The sequence below is a fragment of the Argiope bruennichi genome, chromosome 10 (assembly GCF_947563725.1).
Source record: "Argiope bruennichi chromosome 10, qqArgBrue1.1, whole genome shotgun sequence".
Classification (NCBI taxonomy): domain Eukaryota; kingdom Metazoa; phylum Arthropoda; class Arachnida; order Araneae; family Araneidae; genus Argiope; species Argiope bruennichi.
Genome location: NC_079160.1, coordinates 68,508,515 through 68,527,894, shown reverse-complemented (window position 1 = coordinate 68,527,894; position 19,380 = coordinate 68,508,515). Strand labels below are relative to the sequence as shown.

Below are 19,380 nucleotides of genomic sequence, written 5' to 3'. Positions count from 1 at the left end.
AATTTTAAAGTCACGTATAAAGCCGAGTATTCAATATTCTTATTGACATTTTGTTCAAAAATTGTAGCCATTCATTACTTTATTATCTATAATATAATATAAATTGCTTATACAAATGAATAGTAATATATGTTTTCATTTTATTATTTATAACTATATAAATAGAGTTCTTCTGATACTTTATCATTATTTTCAAAGTTCAAAATTAGTATATGAAATTCAGAAACACTAATTTAATAAGAAAACTTTCTTTTTGAAATGTTTCTTAAGTGGTTAAGAAATTTTTAATAGACCACGGAAACTGCCAGTACATGTTTGTACTTTAAAGCTTCGTTTCACTCTCTCGACAGCATGAATTCATTTTCGGAATTTATTGTGTATCTTTCTTAAGTAAAATTAAAATGGTATCACAACAGCATAATGCAACAAACTGTTAAATGTTAGATGATACTTGCAATTAAGTTTGTCGTTCGTATAGATTGATTCTTTTATAGTATTTTATTTTGAGCATCACCCTAAGATATCCAATGTGCAGTTGGTGTATCGAGAATTAATTTTATTAATTTCATTCGAATTATTTGACCTATAATTAATTTACTTACGTTTGGAGAATGGTTGCTGGATCAAGTGACTTCCCCGACATGTGACTGCGGTTCTAAGGTACGTGGTCCATTCCAAAATAGCCCTAGTGTTACTTCGAAATAAGAGATAATATAACTAAACTTACTCAATATGTCATTGTTGTATGACTTCAATCCCTCTATCCATCATCAGACGTTTTTTTTTTCTTGCATGATGCGCCATCTATTCTAGAATAGATTTGGCGTATTATGGGTATTTCATGTAAGCGTGAATTGATTCTGTTATGTTGGTATACTGTGAGTGTCATCTAATGTAATTTAGTGAGCAATGTAATTTAATTAGTAAGTTGCAGCGATAGTGATCAAACTTCTAATACTTAGATACTCAGAAGCTTTGGAAGACGGATTAAACCCACAAGACGAAATTTCAGAAATTAAAACTTACTTCTTTTCTTTATTTTTCAATCTGTAAGACCGATATTCAATGCCATTTTTAACAATGTTCACAAAATAGTCCCATTTTTTTAGGTTTCTTATTTTACTTCCTTTGACTAGATTTTCTTGGAAGACACAGCTCCACAGCTTGCGGACTCCACTGAGATTAATGATGCTTTGTTTTCTGTTTGGGGAGATGAGCAAAATTATATGCATATTCAGCAGAATTTAGATCCATTTTCTTCTGTTTTAAATGTATTCTTTCAGTTATGTTTATGAGTTGTCTTTCAACTTTTAAATGAGTAAATTTAGCATCCTTCAATTTGCTAACTACTTGAACCACATAACCATAGTCTAAAGACAGTTCTAATAAGCTTCAATGCTGTTAAGAATTCTGCAATTAGAAAACCAGTTCCTTTAACTTGAGTTTGCTTCTCTCTAACTCTTTTGCAAAATGTACCAATGTCTGTTTTGTAGGGTTAAAACTTAGTTTAAAAGTTAATCTATCAGAACTAAGATGGCTCAGGCAGTTGGTTCAAAACTCATCTTTTAATATATCTCATGCTTGCTTACCATTGTTGTGTGCCAAATTAAATGAAGAATTTTTTTTATCAAATCCTTCATAAATAAATTATAGTATATGCAAAAAGTTTTTTTCTATTTAATAAAAACAGCAAACATATAATGGATGCCGATTTTCACATTTTGAATGTCAGTATTGTGTCTGTTCAATATGCTTTTATTTTTTGCATGACATATATCAAATCTGTCGTTTCATTTCTTACTACAGTTTGTGATGAACTTTCAAATAGTTAACGAACATTGAGGATGGAGGAATTACCTTATTAACATACAACTATATTGCTCGATGAGTCGCTCAACTGACAGAGATTATCACCTTCGTAATAAAAATGCCTAAACCATTATCAGTGTCATTTCTTCGTGCGAAAAATTGCCTGAGTGCGTTTCTATCTCCACCGACAATCACTGATTTGAACCTCTTCATCACAGTTGCTGTTCACAACCTCGACAGAGACATGCAACAGAAATTTTGGCAAGAAATTTATTACAGATTTATGCATGTAATGCAATCAGATGTGTGTATATAGAACATGCAAGATATTTGTCTACAAAATTGTGAATAAATTACTGACTGGAGCATGCATTTTTTAAAATAAACAACATCAACTACTTATGAAGCAATGAAATCAGAGTATTCATTTAGACACACATTTTAAACTATCCTATTAGCACTAAATATTTTCCGATATCTGCACGACGTTCTTCGATACTCTGAAAGCCGGATAATATTATGAGGATATCGTAACAATGTTGTTGGTCATTTCGTGCTAATACATAAGTATATTATACTCTATATTACATCTAAATTAACTACTTTGCATAGTTTTTCACAAAATACTTAAAATAACTATTTCTTTCGATACTTTCTTTTGAAATTAAAGGAAAAAAAATCTAATGATTTCTAATTCTATTTGATTTTTTTTATTAAATTCATGAGTCAATAATTAATCATAAAAGAATCAATAGGCACCATCTGTTGATCAAATAAACTTTGCAGCACCAAGGTTAGTATCCAAAGCCTAATTTCTTAGTTTACTTCCGACAACTAACTTCAACCATCGACTTAATTCTAAAATTTAAGAGTAGATTACCATTTAGGAGAAATTTCTCTTCTTTTTGCTGAATTGAAAGTCTATTTTTTTCCCTTCCCAGGTTTAGAAAATCTTGTTGATGGCGTTGAAGAATCTGAGCTTCCATCCTCCCAAGTTCTTCAACAATGGGTGAACTTGGAGGAATCCTTCCGAGAATCTGTGGATGCAGTTGTGAGACAAGCTTTACCCTTGTTGGTGCGGGCCTCATCAGAAATGCAACTCAGTAACGGATGTTACACCAGCTTCTTCCAGTTGCTTCTAGGACTCAGAAGACTCAGGCCTTGGGCGTTCCAAAGTAAGCTAATTTTATTTTGAAATATCAATAGTGATAGTTTCGAAATGCTTTCAGGTACACATGCAACTTGATTTATGTGGTAGTTTTGCTTCGGGTGATGATTTATTTAAAATGTTATATCTAACCAAAATTTAAGGAAGTATTTCTTATTTAAAAGAAAAGCAAATAACTAATTTCAAAAACGATTAAAAATACATTGAATCGCCTTTTTTGGACATGAGAAAAAATGCTTATTGATTAAAAATTGGCCTATGTGCTTTAAAGACTTTTGTTTTTTAACTATTATTATCCCCTATCAGGAAATAGATCGAATTAAAAAAAAAAAGAAATTCATATGGATTTCGTTCTCTTAATTGAAAATATTTGAAAAAAAAAATGCTGAGAACGAATTTTGATTCATTATTTGATTTATTTCCCTAAGGATTGTATGATTAGATTATATTAAGAAATATTAATGCATGAAGATATAATTATTAATATCAATTATTCTGCCATTCTTTAATTAAAATCTACAAATATTTTCACTGTATTGTTAACATTATGGGTTGTAGCTCAATTTAATCACGCTATTTGCTGATATGTTAAAAGATCCTGTACTATTATCCACAATAAAGTTTGTTTGAATATTTCTGTCTAATATACTTTTTTCATGATGAAGCTGAACTGTCAGTAAAATAATTAAATAAGTAATGAAATAATTTATCATGTATTTAATTCCTTTTAGTAACAAAGGTCGGATTAAATAATTTAAACTTTTAACAAATATTTCGACCAGAAACATTTTTACAACATTTGTAAAAATGAGAACACCCTTATTATTTCTGGAATGTTCTCTACTCTCCTTGTTATTTCTACAAGTTACTTTCAGAGGTCAAATTCAAAATGAAATCTCTATGTGATCTCATTTTTTGAATAAACAACATCCGTTGAAACCTAGTATAGGATGAAGAACAGTGAGTCAATGAATAAGTATTTCAAAACATTCGCTGTTCCTATTCTACGTACGAAAAAAAATCGAGGAGTATCTGGAAATCAGATCACACGGTGATAGCTGACCTAAAATATGATAAAGCATCTATTAAATCAACTCGTAACCGCTGGGGGATATTAAGGCTGTAATTATGAAAATTTAGTGGTCTAAAGTGTTCCTGCTTTACATTGCAATGGTCATAATTCTTTTTTAAGTGTTTTTGGTTTTCTTTAAACATTTCAGGTAGACAATGTTTAATTGGATTTCCGATAACAATAAAGAAATCAAAATTATATTTTTCATTTATTTTTTTAAGACGACAAGAATTAAATTATTAAATTGTTTGAATAATAAATGATGTTAATCAGCATTAATTGTGTGTCAAATCAATTCTTTTAATCATTATGTTCTTTGATTAAATAGTACCGTACTTATATTTAGACCGTATTAAATTAATAATAATTAATTAACGTATCTTTAGACCTGTAATTCTTAAGAATACTATTGAGCAAATAATAATTTCATAATTGATGAAGCATAAATGACCAAGAAATAATGAAGTTAGACCAAAGAAGGTATTTTATAGTAGCTCAAAATTTTACCAAGTATAATTAATGAAAAATTCATAAATATTTCCTCTAAAAAATTGCTAAGATTTCATTTGAACTAATACATAGATAAAAACTTTTCAAAACATGCTATTATCTGTTAATAGATTTAATTCATAAATATTTCCTCTAAAAAATTGCTAAGATTTCATTTGAACTAATACATAGATAAAAACTTTTCAAAACATGCTATTATCCGTTAATAGATTTCTACAGCATTTTTCAGGCACTAAGACATTTTTTCGAAAATTGCTGAAAAGTTGTTTATTCATTTTTTTTCTGGACAAAGAAAGAAGATAAAATGAAAGAGCAAAGAAGAAATTATTTAAATTATATGTGTTCAAATTATTATGCTGAATAATGATAGAATATGCACCAGAGAAAATTCCAAGTGTATTTCTTACGGATGATTCATAAATAGCCATCAGTAGAAGCATATTGAGATAAATATTATAGTATTTAATTAATTTAGTACATTCCTTATTATCATGGCGAGTCCCTATATTTAATTACTTAAATATACATAAGATAGCAGAAGTTAAAATATAAAGTATTTAGAGGTGGAAATAAGACGACGCTAAAAATTTCTTTCTATGGTTTAGATCCCATTCGACAAAAAATTCGATTAGTTAGCAATTTATGATTAACCTTTTCAGAGGACTTAATTTCCTACAAAATCTTAAAAATCTATTTGTTTCAGGCAGGGATTGATCTTTTGATATTCGACGTACATAAAATTACATTTTTTATTATTCAATAAAGACAATACTGGATAGTAAAAAATTTTCCCTTTTTCAAAAAATTAATTTTACAAGAAATTACAATGTTTCTATGAAGAAGGCTAAATTATGTGGTCATGAAAAAATGCATAAATTAGTTACTGAGTTTAATTTCAACAGTCATTTATTTTTAAGTTATAAATGCGGCTTCCCATTTTTATCAGTGTTTTTTTCATGCCATCAGTCAACTAAAATTTTGCATGTCTGGGAAATCAGAAAAAAATATTGTTATTATTATAAAATTTCTTATGCCAAAACACTCGCACACAACATTATATAGGATATTTTGACTATAATAGTTTGGTATTATTAACGGCATATAGTCTCTTGTGATAACAGAAAATAATCCCATACCACATGCAATAAATTAAAAGCAGATAACTAAGCTAATACAGGTATAAAGAGAAAGCAGTACACGAAAGGAAGACATACAAAACAGAAAATAATATAAGAAATGAATTATTTCATGTTCTTATTATAAATAATATAAGAAGAAATAATAAAAATTTATTGTAGTGTAATGTAAAAACTAAAATTAAAGTAATAACACAAAAAGAATGCATACACAAAATACGAAAGAATGAAGAAACAACTCAAAATGAACACACAAAAATACTCAATATGAACATATGCACGAAACACTAAATAATGTCTAAAGCAACACAAAAATGACAAGTGAAATGTAATAAAATAAATAATTGCAGATAATTTGCTAATGGAATAACAATAATATTTTTTTAAAACTGAAATAGATGTGAATTGAATAGTTATCTAATCGCCTTTGAAGAGCTGCATGTTATCATGGATAAGGTGGATAACATAATATCTACTATGAAAAGGAATTGGGAGGTTTACCATTCACTTGAATCCTACCAATTTGGAACCCGGTGTTTATTTCCTCATATTCCAGAAAACGCATATATATATATACAAGAATAATATTGTATAATGAATAACTGTAAAAATATTTTACACAAACCTAACATAATTTTCAATTACTTTTCAGTGATAGATGCTTTCGGTAAGCCTCCTGCTGGAATGCTTCAAGGCACGGTTACATCCTTCGGTGCTTATGACGAATGCGTCAACATTGTGGCCATGTCCGATCCAAAGAAGAAGATTCCTTCTCAGCAATACTTTCGGGGAAAGTATTGTACAGTTGAGATCAAACCTCCTTTGCCTCCAAAGCCTCAGTATTATACCATGTACGAGCCTGTCAGCATTTTGGCTAATTTTTCTAACGGCGATGATAACGTAAGATTTTTATTATTATAACAAAAGTATACTGTGAATTTGATGAACAATTCCCGCTGTTCATTTTACACATAAACATAAAAGAAAAATGCTTTTTTGGTGTTTTTTTTTACTGTTTTTACTACTATTGAATTTAAAATTCAGAAAAAAAGTTCTACGAGATGTCCGAAATAAAAGCGATGAATTAAGCTTTTAACTATGGAGGGGGAGCGAATTAATTAACAGAAAAAAAGAACTAACTTGGTTGTTTTTAGCTACATAAAAATTTATTTAACATTATAACTAAAGAAAAAAATTCTGCTTTTATTTAAAACACAACGATGTCCCACAAAAATAAAATGATGGTTTTTGATTTTCATTATACTTATAAAATGATTGTAAAAAAGGATTCTTGAATTTTATACTAATGTCGCCGCTACTGATTTAGGAGTGTTTTAAAACTAATTGTTATAGAATCAATTTACAATATTAATCAGTCATTATATCTTGTTGTTTGACGTGTGAAGCTCTGTGAGCTAGAGGTAAAGCCTCAAAGACGTAACTGGGCTGTCTTAGGTCTCAACGCTGACCCTAAAAAGTCTCGAAGCAATGTTAGAGTGTTTAGTATAGTCATAAAAAAGCATCTTTGCAATTTTGTTATTTATTATAACATCTTTAAAAAAATTGGTGTTAACGGAAATTACTGGAGAGGACATATTTTTTCCAATCGACAAAGTAATTAACCGAATTAATTAACTATTATCTTGAGACTTTTCTTTATGGCAATTCTTATTTATTTTTCTGAGTCACTTTATGGTTAAAAAAATTAACCTCTCAATAAAATTTTATAGAATTTTGATGATAATTTTGACAGTTATAGAGTTTTAAAAATGACATTTTTATGTTAAATGACACTTTGACATCAGTATGTTAAACGAATCTATAGAACTTCTGGCGATATCTTGAAAACTACTATATATTTATTAAAATAAATTTCACTCACTAAAAGAACATTGTCTTATTTCATAAAAAGATACAAATTTAATATTTTTTTATGAATTTTTAAACATGAATATGGAAAAAAAATGAATTATAAGAAAAGTTTTACATGAAAGAAAAGCTGTCATGCCAAAATGTCGGAATTCAAAAAAGTTTGCGCATATTTCATATAGTTTTCGAGATTTTTACAAGATTTGTTAAATTCCCACAGTTGATTTGGACTCTTCACTTTTGGGGGGGACCACATCTTATTTTTATTGTATTTGTAGATACGTGAAATACGAACTTTATCGGCTCTTAGAAAATCGCAGTAGGCTAAATATTAAATTTATTTTCAGATAAAACGATTTTAATTTAATACTAATTTTACTTTCCTATCAAGAATGTTAATTTTTTATCACTCAGACGATATAAAATTTGACTGCAGGACAAATTGACAATGCTAATGTTTAAGAAATTTTTACCTTTTACCAGAGTTATCATTTACGAGTAAAAGAAATAGAAATCTCAGAAAAGCTGCATTATTTCTGTAGTTAATTAATCATAAGAAATTAATCAACCTCCGTTTTTTTGATATATTCAGTGGTTAAAGAGAAGCACTCATTCATAAATTTCTTTGATTGGAGAATATTTTCTGAATATCTATAAAACTATTTTTATAGAGTTATAAAATTTATGTAGAAATAAAATGTTGAACATCTAGTTCGAAGAATCGTATTATAACAATTTACCAGGCTCAATTGATCTGTATTTGTTTGTTTTGATTGCATCAGTCGATGTTTAACAAGGAACATTTTTATCATTCCTCCATTCTTACAGTATTTCTTTTTAGGACTAATTTCTTTCCCTTTTGTTTCAATGAATAGTTTTCGCTTTCATCATCACGCTGTTGATAGATAGCATATCAGTCACAAATATCAACTATTGAAAAAAGACTTAAAAGAATCATATATTCCAGCAAATCCACAATTTTCCTATATGCTTTTGTTAAGCCTCTTCAATTTCTGTATGCTTTTGTTAAGCCTTTTCAATTTTTAAAGACAATCCATTATACTTTTTGAGTTTAATCCCCCGGGGGGGGCACCTCGAAATGAGCATGAGATGCTTCCGGTATGGTGGTTGGATGTCGCCACCCAGGTGGGTACATAAAAGGTGGGGGATCTGGCTCCTCCCATCAATGACGGGACGTACCTCCTTCGGGAAGGGTTGTACCTTGGCTGGTGATGGTCCTTAGGACTCAACCACTGTTTCCGCCAATTTTGCTTTTGTGGGGGTTCGGTCATTCAGTTTTCTTTATACGTGTGCCTTCGGGAGGGTCGGAGAGTCAGTGATATGACTATACCTTTTAATCCACATCTCTTCAACTATTGGAATTCAATATTCGATAAAGAACAATTTTATTGCCAAAACTACAAACTGAATTTCTAATGTGTTGCATTTATGAGTAATTGTGTTTCAATATCTAGGAATAGAGAGATTATTAGAAGATAGAGCTAGAATTTCAAAATTCGATGAATATAGAGAAACTAAGAAGAATTGAACTTTATTTTTATTTTTTGTAGTTTTATTATTAACATCAAAAATGAATCACTTTTAAGAAGAAAAAATGTGTTTATATTAAATTTATATTTTATTTAAGTAAAAATAAATATGTCTCATATTTATTTTTATATGTGTATTTGCGTATAAGTATGTCTCATACTGAATTGATATTTCATATAAGTAAATATATCTTTTTATTATCTAAATTGTAGTTTCCCTAAGGTCAAATAGACCAGATCATATGTGAGGGAGCCTTAAGTGATTTGTTGAAATTATGTTTACAATTATTTGAAAAATAATTTTTCGTTAATCAATCTTACACAAAAATCTGCGATATTGGATACAAATTTCACTGTAACATTAAGTTGATTCCAGCCACACAATATATTTCCTTCGTTCACAAATACTGAAGATGTAGTAAATAATATAAATGTACCTAATGTATTATTATTACCTTTTGTCAGAAAAAAGTTTTAGTAGATTCTATTTTGATTTTAACATATAAAAGTTAATCAGATTTAAAATATTGTAGAGCATCTTATATCAAATAATAACTCGAAATATACTTATAAATATTTGAATTCATCATATCTCCAAGAATAAAGCTCCAAACCATAGAAAAATGGAAACTTCTTTTTAAGATCCTTCAAACGCGTTCACCAGTACATAATTGCAATGGTTTTTCACACACACACACACACACACACACACACACACACACACACACACACACACACACACACACACACACACACACACACACACACACACACACACACACACATATATATATATATATTCTGAACGAATAGAAAAAAAATATTAACAAATTTCCAGAAAGTGAGAAAATTACTTAAAATTGAGTTTCCCTTGCCATTGAATCTTGTTTCATAATACGATGAATTACCTTCTTTGGCCGCGCAATATAATGGTATAAATTTCATCTTTAATTAGATTTCAACTTCTTGAAAATATCTTTTTTTAAACAACTGGATACTGTGACTGTATATCCACTTAGTGATAATTATAATGTATTTATTGCAATAACCATTTCTAGGTAAAGATGCATGCACATTTCTCTTTTTCAGAATTTTTATTGTATTACATGCAATATTAAAATTTAACCATCATTATGAAAATTATAATATTTTAGATAATTCTGTGGCAGCAGAAAGAAATAAAAAGGTTTATATTCATTACAAGAATCTTTCAAGGTTTTCTTTTCTTTTCGAAAAACTTAGCAAGAAAATATTTAAATTTCAATTTCATTAAAAAAACTGCTGATAGTTCTGATTGTTCATATTTTCTATTCTAATAGAATCATTGTGAACTTATTTGCATTATAAAATTTTTATATGGTTTTCGGGTTACATTAACGAATACTTGTGAAGTTATGAAGGTTTTTTTAACATTAAAACAATAGGAATAAAACAGAATCAAGGAAAAATGACATACTTAAGATATTTTTCTCTGCTTTTTCAGAATTTTAGTGTTAAATCTTAGCACTAATAATCATTATTTTTTAAGCATCGATCGCCATTCGTTTTTATGAGCAGTCGAGTGAAGTCGAACATTACCTAGTATTGTTGCAAAAATATTTCGAACCATTTTATTCTTTTTTATTGAGATATGTGGATCATATTTCATTATTCTTTGTTAACGGAAAGGCATTTTTGCTTTCTAAAAGAATTTTCTCTATTTCAAACTACAATATTTGTTACGCACAGTGGTAAATAATAGATGGTGTCTGCAATGATAATAACGTTTCTCTTGTTTGATTTCAAGATAATTTGTTTCATCTCTACGAAGCAATTATAAATGATAAATTGTTTCAAAAAAGCCAGTTAGAAAGTTCCTTCAATTAAGAGCAAATCAGTAAGCATCCTAAACAAGTCTTCATAGGTTCGCCGTCTTCGTTCTAGTTCTAAGATTTAAAAAAACGAGTCCACGCTTAACTAATTTATCAAATGCGATACATTCTTCTCGATTCATTTCTTCTTTTAGGAAAGAAAAAAAAACTGCTTGTGTAAACCACCAGATTTTAACAGAATAAAAAAAAGGAATTGAGGACTTTTTATTTTCTGAAAAAAAAGAGGACATGTAGCGAATCAGTATTTTTTCTCATCATACGAAACATTTCAATTATCTGTTTAATGGTTTATTATATTGTTATTTAATCTGCAGTTTTGAATGACCTCACTTCCGGCTTTTCCATTCACGTTTTCAAACACGAGTGGGTGTTATTTTGTTTGTTTATTTTCTAGTTCACTCAAAATGCTTCGAGCAACATTCATTGCAACACATTTCTTGAATCCATTATCGTTTTATTTATTTTTTCTTTTAATCATTTTTCCCTAACAGAGAGAACAGTGCATTGAAACTGATACATGACGCGTGGAAACATTGCGCAAGTTGACACTGTTGAGAATGGACGCTATGTGTATAGCTCAACAATTACTGTTTCATCGACTCCCAAAGAGTGTGTCAATGAACTAACAACACTCTTGGATTCGTGGGATTGATTGGTTTATTTTCAAGCTCTCTGATGAAGTGTGACTCTACTGTGCGATTTATTTGTCAGTCATCTTGAATTTAAAATGTAAATGTAGTTTAAACTGACTGAAGGTGTTGATATTTAGAATGATTGGTCTCTCTAATTACTATAACAAAAGAAATCGAAATAATTTTGTAAAGCACATAATAAAAATTCTAGGGTTTTTTTGGTGCTGTTGCAATTTGATTAATTAAAACTTTCTTTGCATGATTTTTTTTTGTGAAATAAATCAGGGTGGTATACTTCATGCTCCAGATAAAAGAGAAATGTTTAAAAAAAGTCCTAGTATAAATATATATTATATAAACAATAAATTAGAAATATTCGTCATCATACATATTTACATGTTAAGTTCTCTACAAAATTTCCAATGTCTCTCTCTTCTAAACTTCTCCATTCATTAGCTCTTTTATTAGCAAAAAAAAAAAATCACAAATTAGTTATTAAAAAACATTTAAGAAATCGCACGTTTCATACAACCACAACAAACAGCTGAATGACAAGTTCAAATCCGCTATAATGATTGTGACATTTGAGTTTTTTTACAGCTAAGTTCATTATTATGCAATAGTCGTGTAAAAAGTTGCCAGCAAGAACCACTTTACAGTACACTTGTTTTGAGTACAATTTTTTTGTTCACTTAATGTTATGATGGAAATTTCTATCATCATACGAAGAAGGGATAATTTTAGTTGATGAAGTTTAAGCTTTGAAACTATATCTGGGCTACTCTGCGGATTTTTTTTTATTTTGGAAGTTTGTCTGTTAAAGAGCACAATAAATGAACCATTTGACACTACCTCCGTCTAAGCACCTGCCTATATAGATTGTAATTGGTGGAGTCAACTTTAGAAAAAAAAAAGCAGTGTCAATTTTGAAGTATGAAAAAAAAAGGAAATCACGATGTCCATTTAAAATTGAAACAATGACAGTAAAATTTTTTGTAACAAATAAACTTATTTCAGATAATGAAAGAGCGATAAGACTATGATAACTACTTTTCAGAAATATTCATTACTAATTTACAAAATAAAGGATTATATTTATTTCGTAAAATACGAATATACAAATTGTATTTTGAAAAATACTTACTAAAAATACTTCCTAAAATATTAAGAATGCTATTTTGCTTCGTTTTTTAAAAACTAAAAAAAATAGAGTTTGAATCTGTTATTTTTAAAATTTAGTAGTATGAATGTATGTTTAAGTATTTCAGAATTTTTATTTTTTATTTTAAGAGAATATTTTCATAATTATGTGTTTTGATATCTACAGAAGAAAAATTTAATATCCAATTAAAAATATTGTTTCAAAATACAGTAATCAAGCAAATGAACAATAATAGAAGAACGATAGCTATTTCGAACTGTGCATACACAAAATTAAAATAGAATGCTTTTTTTCTGTTCTCTGTTATGTCTGTTAGTTTCTCTTTTTCTTTTTTTATGTTAAAAATAAAAGAATCCAATTATAAATTTTTAATTTATCTTCATATGTTTAATAAAGACTTATGATCTTAAATTGTAAACACATAAATTATTCGGCTTTGTTTACTTTTTAATCAGAATTAAATGAATAATTTAATAATTTAACAACAATTATTTCTATTATTTCTAGGTCATTCGCCAAGCTGCTCGACAAGCTCACGCGTTTTATTTTCTGACTTACCGTATGGATATTTGTGTCCCTTCTACATGTACTCAGGATGACGTTAACAATATGGCACAATTTGGTAAGCTTTTCTATATATTCTTTTACGATTCTCAGCGTACCTAATTTTTTTTATCTATTTCCCCAAGTTATTAAAATTGATTACAAATAAAAGTTTGAACTATAATACAATTTGCAAAGCAATGTTCAATTTTTGTGAACTCTTCAAAAACTGAGAATTTCATTTTCATTTTATAAAAAGAGGGAAATTTAATTTTTTAAACTTTTGCTTACTTGTCAGTGAAACAGTTTTAAAATTAAAAGTTGAATAAGTTTTGAAATCAAATACCGGGGAGACTAAAACAAAAACTGTGAAAACATGATGGACTCAATGCTAGTGCAATAAGGAAATGATGCTACAATAATGGTCTAAGACAGAAAATTTCTGACCATTCATTAAAAAATTAAATGTTTTAGATATAAGGAAAGTTTATTCATAAATATTTTCATTACCACCTAACTCTTTTACTATTTATCGGTCGACGTATATATTTTGGACATATATTTTGGTAGAAAAATACTTTTTACTTTTTAGTACCCTAATACAAGCATGTTGAATTTTTATTTTCATTATTTCCCATGTAGAATGTATGAATAATTCTATACATAATTATTATTCCATAATAATTATAATTCATTATTATCATAGAATATTTCATTCAGTTTTTTAATATCATTGATTAAAAAATATATTTAAATTATTGAAAATTGAAATTCCAAGGAGAAATAATTTTTTTTGGTAATTTAATAAGACTCCCATAAGAAGTTATTACAAATTATTAGATTATAATTAATAATTAGATTTTACAAATGTACGTTTGCTTATTCAGTAAGCCAGCTAATTTATTCTGCTATCAGTCAGCTACGATATATATTTAAATTTTACAAACTGAATTTAAACTAAAAAATTAAAAAAATTATCAAAGATTTCATGATATCAGGCCTATGATCGCATGTATAATTATGAAATACATCTGTTCGAAACAATATACCATTTCTCCATATTCGGCACTGATTTCAATATAGTCAAAAATCTCATTTGAATTTAAAAATTGGCATAAACATTACTCTTCTACAATTTTCTATCTCATTCAACGATCATTTTAAAACATAGTAACATTTCTTTTTATTATGAGATTTTTATGCTTTCACTTCAAAGTTTGTGAATTTTTATAAATTCACTTTAAAATGTCACCCCTTGAATGTATTGAATCAACAACTAATTAAACTAAATAAATTACTTGATAATTAAGCTCGGAAAATGTTAAAATGTCACTTTTCCTAAATGTTTTAGAAGTACGAAACTGCATAATAATAATAATAATAATAATTTTGAACAATAAGACATTCAAAAGTAAGTATAAAATACTATCTTAACAAGAAAACAGCAGTTAAACCTGAAAAAATATTTTAAATATTTAAAAAATTATCCTGATCGTTCTATCAATTTTATTTGAGTGGAAAAACGATTTGTTCTATTTATGCCTCCTTTTTAACAAAGTTTTGTTTTTCTTAAATTATTTTTAACTTAAATGTTCCACAAGAGAAGTGATGAGTAAACGATAAAAGAAAGAAGAAATGTTTTCGCTAATATTTTTTTAATATACTATTGGAAAAAAATCAACAATACAACCGAAATTTATTCATTATCATAATCTTTTATTTTCAAATGCATTTTAGAAGTTAGTTATTCCTCATAAGCTTATTTTTTGAATTCATCAACAGTTAATTCGGCCCTCAATATTACCGAACTCTGAATTTTTATTTGCACATTTATATTATTTCATGATAAATCAAATTTTAGAAAAATTTCAAACCAGTTTATGACTTTGTAGACAAATGTATGGAAAAGTATTTATGGATTATTATTATTTCTAAATTGCTTAAAGTTTCGTACATTTTTTTCTATTGTAAACAAAAAAAATTCTGCTCTTACTTCTTTACTGGATATAGTTAAAATTTGGAGAAATTTTATAAGTGTGCTATTTTTGATGTGTAACACGAGGTCCGATTTTCTCCCTTATAAATTAAACCCCACAGATTTTTTTTATTGTACCATCGTCTTTCAATTTCACTATGCTAAAAATAATTCTGCATTTATCTTAATAATTATTAGAGAATCGTCTTGTACTTGTAAAGATTTTTAAAGAGTGTTTCTGCCTTTCATTTTGTTGAAACAGAAAAACTATCACATTCAATGTATTTAACCGAAAACTGTATTATACTAACTTTTTCTTTCTTAGCTGCAAAATATATTGATATCGAAGTCACAGTTCCTAGATGCAGTGTCAAAGAAAGTTTATATTTTGATAAGACACAGGTGGTAATAATGTAAGTAAATTATTTTTAGAGGTAATTGATATTTATTATTAAGTGACTCTATATAGTCCTGTGTTGCAATGCAATAATAATTATGTGTAGCGTTTTATATTATATCATAACACTCTTAATATCACATCATATATTATATTTATCGTTCTTAGATGTTAGAACAATGTATTAGAAGTCAATCTTTTTGAGAAGCTAATCGTATTACTTAAATCACTGATTTTTTGTAAGTAAATAAAAATCAGTGATTTGGTTTTAAAATTAAAACAAATTTTTAGTAAGGAAAAAAAACTAGTGATGAAATTATGTACATTTCGCAAATTTAGATTAATAACGAAAGAAAGCTTTTTTTTTTAAAAAAAATTCTTTTATTTTCTATAATTCAATTAAAATAATCTGTCAAATTTCATGTAAATTTATTTCACACGGTTTTCCATAATGGAATTTTTTACACAGTTTTATTTTATTCTCATTAAATGACCATACCAAGGAGATGAATATCAGAATTATACAATTCATCAACAGGATCGGGGGGAAATACCATCAAATTATTCAACTTTGAAGGAGATGTTTTCACATATACAAAAGTAAATTACGGTCGTTAGACCATCCGAAAACATTTGAATAATTATAAAAATGTATTCTTATATAATTTTTGTAAAAAAATTAGTATACAATCGAAGAATTAATGAGGCGAAGTTTGAGGGAGCGGTCATATACCGGAAGTGTTCATTATATCGCAAATATGATAAGACTATGAAACATGCATGGGAAATTTAGAAAAGGCAATTTTCAGATTCATTATATAAAGTCTTGTGGGGATCAAATTAGTTCATTAAAGAGGAGGAACGGGAAGTATGCAATGGCAAATAGGTCAGGAGTCACAGGTTAAACCATTAGGAAAAGGTTTCTGGATATGTGTTAAGAATAATGATGATACTACTGCAAATGCATAGCTAAATAGTTAATGGAAAAAAAAACGATTTTTGAAAGAAATTGTTTACTTCAGCATTTGTGCTAATGACTGTGTCCATATCTTTAAAGTGTTAATGGAATGTTGATAGAAGTATAGTCTGGCTATTTTACTTTTCTTTTATTATGAAATTTAAAAGACGTATTTTCTTCTCAATGATGTGCCATAAACATATCAGCACCTTATTGACATACTTTGACCGTACACGTAGTGTGTTCAAATTATGTTTGCCAAGAATTCCTTTTTTAAACCTACTTGCAGAGATTATACTGATAAACTTGATACCATCTGATTATTCATATATTAAAATTCTTAAAGAAAAGCGCAAATAATTCAAATAATCTAAAATTTTCTATATAAATGCTATTTGGAATATTAAATTTATTTATCAGTAAAATTATTCTCATGCTACATTTTGTAAATTATATTAAGTTGTTATTTGAAAAATTTGGGTAATACATAAATATTCCTGGTAATAAAGTTTGAAAAGTATATGAAGAATGATCGCTGCTTAGACAATATAAGGACCGTATGCTGTTTGCAAGTGACTGTTATAAGTAAAGTAGAAAAAGCCTTAGTATTTCATTGGTAATAGTTTTGAGCTCTTTAAAAAAACTCTTTCTTCCTCATGAATTTCCAGAACCTAAAATATGCAATTTTGATTCCATTATTTTAGCAGAGATGATCCTGAGTGATCGCTTTACATAAATATATGAATTTTAAACAAATACAATAATTGTGTTTTATAGAATTCAATTACACAATCAAATTATTTCGTTTTTAGAAATTGTCTTTATTATATATGATTGTTTTATTTGTTTACCATATAAATGTATATATTGGCATACGACTGTGAGGTCACTCTGACGAACTGACTTTATAGAAAGATAGATTAAAATGTAATTTATAAAGAAAGTGCCAATTCTTCTCTGATTTTATCTATAATTTAAGCCTTTTTCAGTTTTTTTTTCATAGTTTATTGTTGCTGAGTTTTTACCTTTTTTTTTCCTCTTCATCGTCGATAGCATTCTTTTACTTGATGCATTAAAAGGGTCATAAATAGGCTTAATATTTCCATATTAAATTTAATCTCTCTCTCTCCCTGTATATATATATATATATATATATATATATATATATATATATATATATATATAATTCATTATATTTTATAAAACTGCAGTCTTGTAAATGTTCTTCTGTCCTTATTTTTATCTTGCAAGCTTGTAACTTGTAAATGTACTCTATCGACTCAACTAATCAATAACATTTCTTCATTTTATAGGTGAAAGCGATATAAATAATCTGTTAATAATTTCAGATTTAAAATTCCTGTTTCATAAATGGAACAAAATATTAATAATGTTTTATTTTAATAGTATTATCTATTTTCAAATGATAATATGGAAATGTCCCTTTTAAGAAAATATGAATTACTTTCTTCGAATTTTCGCTATGAGAGATTTGCATGTCCAGAATTGAAAGATTATTTTTTTAATTATTATTATTCCCAACTTATCTATTATGTCATTTCAAATATTAAAAACAGTGTCCGATATTTGTTCCCAGAAAAGGAAATAATTTATTAAGTTAATGTTAAAGTAATTTTTCAATTAGAATTTATTATTTGTTTTCGAAATTTCGAAAAATAAAAAAAGAGTAAAGTTTACAACATAAAAAATGGTCTAATATCAAAATCACTTGACAATAAAAAATTATTTTGCCTTTTCATATAAATTTATCTACTTCAAAAAAATTTAAATTCAATTAATTATTATTTACGAGAGAAATTATTTTTTAATAGAATCTTAAATTTATTGTCTCATCAGTTGTTTAATTTAACTGGATTCTTAAAACAGTAACCTGAGAAGAAATTTCGTACTAATCTTATTTTAATATTCCAATCGAAAATTTTGATTACATTTTCTAGATTTAATGGAACCTACAGTATTTAAATATTCATTGTTCTATAAAGATTTAATTGTTACATTTAATAAGTTACTAAAGTGAATTTTGGAGTTAAAATTAAAATTTGGAATAAAAACCTCAATTTTGTTTGAAAAATATTAGTTTTAAAATTCGAGATCGACGAAAAAGTGACTATTATTCCATAGATCAATAAAACATTTTCTAAAATGTAGAATTAATGGATCGACATGATATGGAAATTTATTTTAAAAATATTCTTTCTATACTGAATAGTGTCAAATTCATATTGAATATTATAATGAGATTTTATTACCTATTACTTCTAAATTATTCTTGACAAAGAACATTTTCTTTTGATATTTTATCATTTTATTATCACTTATTATCATTCATACAGTATTACGTGTTTCTAAAGAATTACTGACCAGCTAATTATTTTACATTTTCCAGATGCATTGTAGGAGTACTTTTATCCTTTGTTCTCTTCGGTACCATCTTAGACATAATACGGGAAATATTTTACAAAACGAAACTAATAACCAAATGTTTTACGAGTATGTATAAAAATTTTTAATCTATTTTTATTTCTTTAATATTTGCTTGTTTTATATAACAAAATACATTCATGAGTTTCAATAATTGCCACCAAACTAAATTTTAAAATAATGGTCTAATATTTTTATTTGTATTTTAGAAGTACCTGATTTATGTGAAATATTTATCAACTGATTCATTTGAGTTTTTGGAATGCATCACACACTTTCAAGATGG

The 19,380-nt window shown here is 27.4% G+C and overlaps 1 protein-coding gene across 1 annotated transcript in view; it reads left to right on the top strand.

Moving 5' to 3' along the window:
- The window catches only part of LOC129988543 (nose resistant to fluoxetine protein 6-like), a 42,933-nt gene that overhangs the window by 7,556 nt on the left and 15,997 nt on the right, over window positions 1–19,380 (top strand). Inside the window, exons 2-6 of the mRNA XM_056096791.1 lie at window positions 2,751–2,984; window positions 6,348–6,595; window positions 13,287–13,401; window positions 15,623–15,710; window positions 19,060–19,163. Coding sequence (XP_055952766.1) covers window positions 2,751–2,984; window positions 6,348–6,595; window positions 13,287–13,401; window positions 15,623–15,710; window positions 19,060–19,163 — 789 coding nt within the window. The remainder of the gene's footprint in view (window positions 1–2,750; window positions 2,985–6,347; window positions 6,596–13,286; window positions 13,402–15,622; window positions 15,711–19,059; window positions 19,164–19,380) is intronic.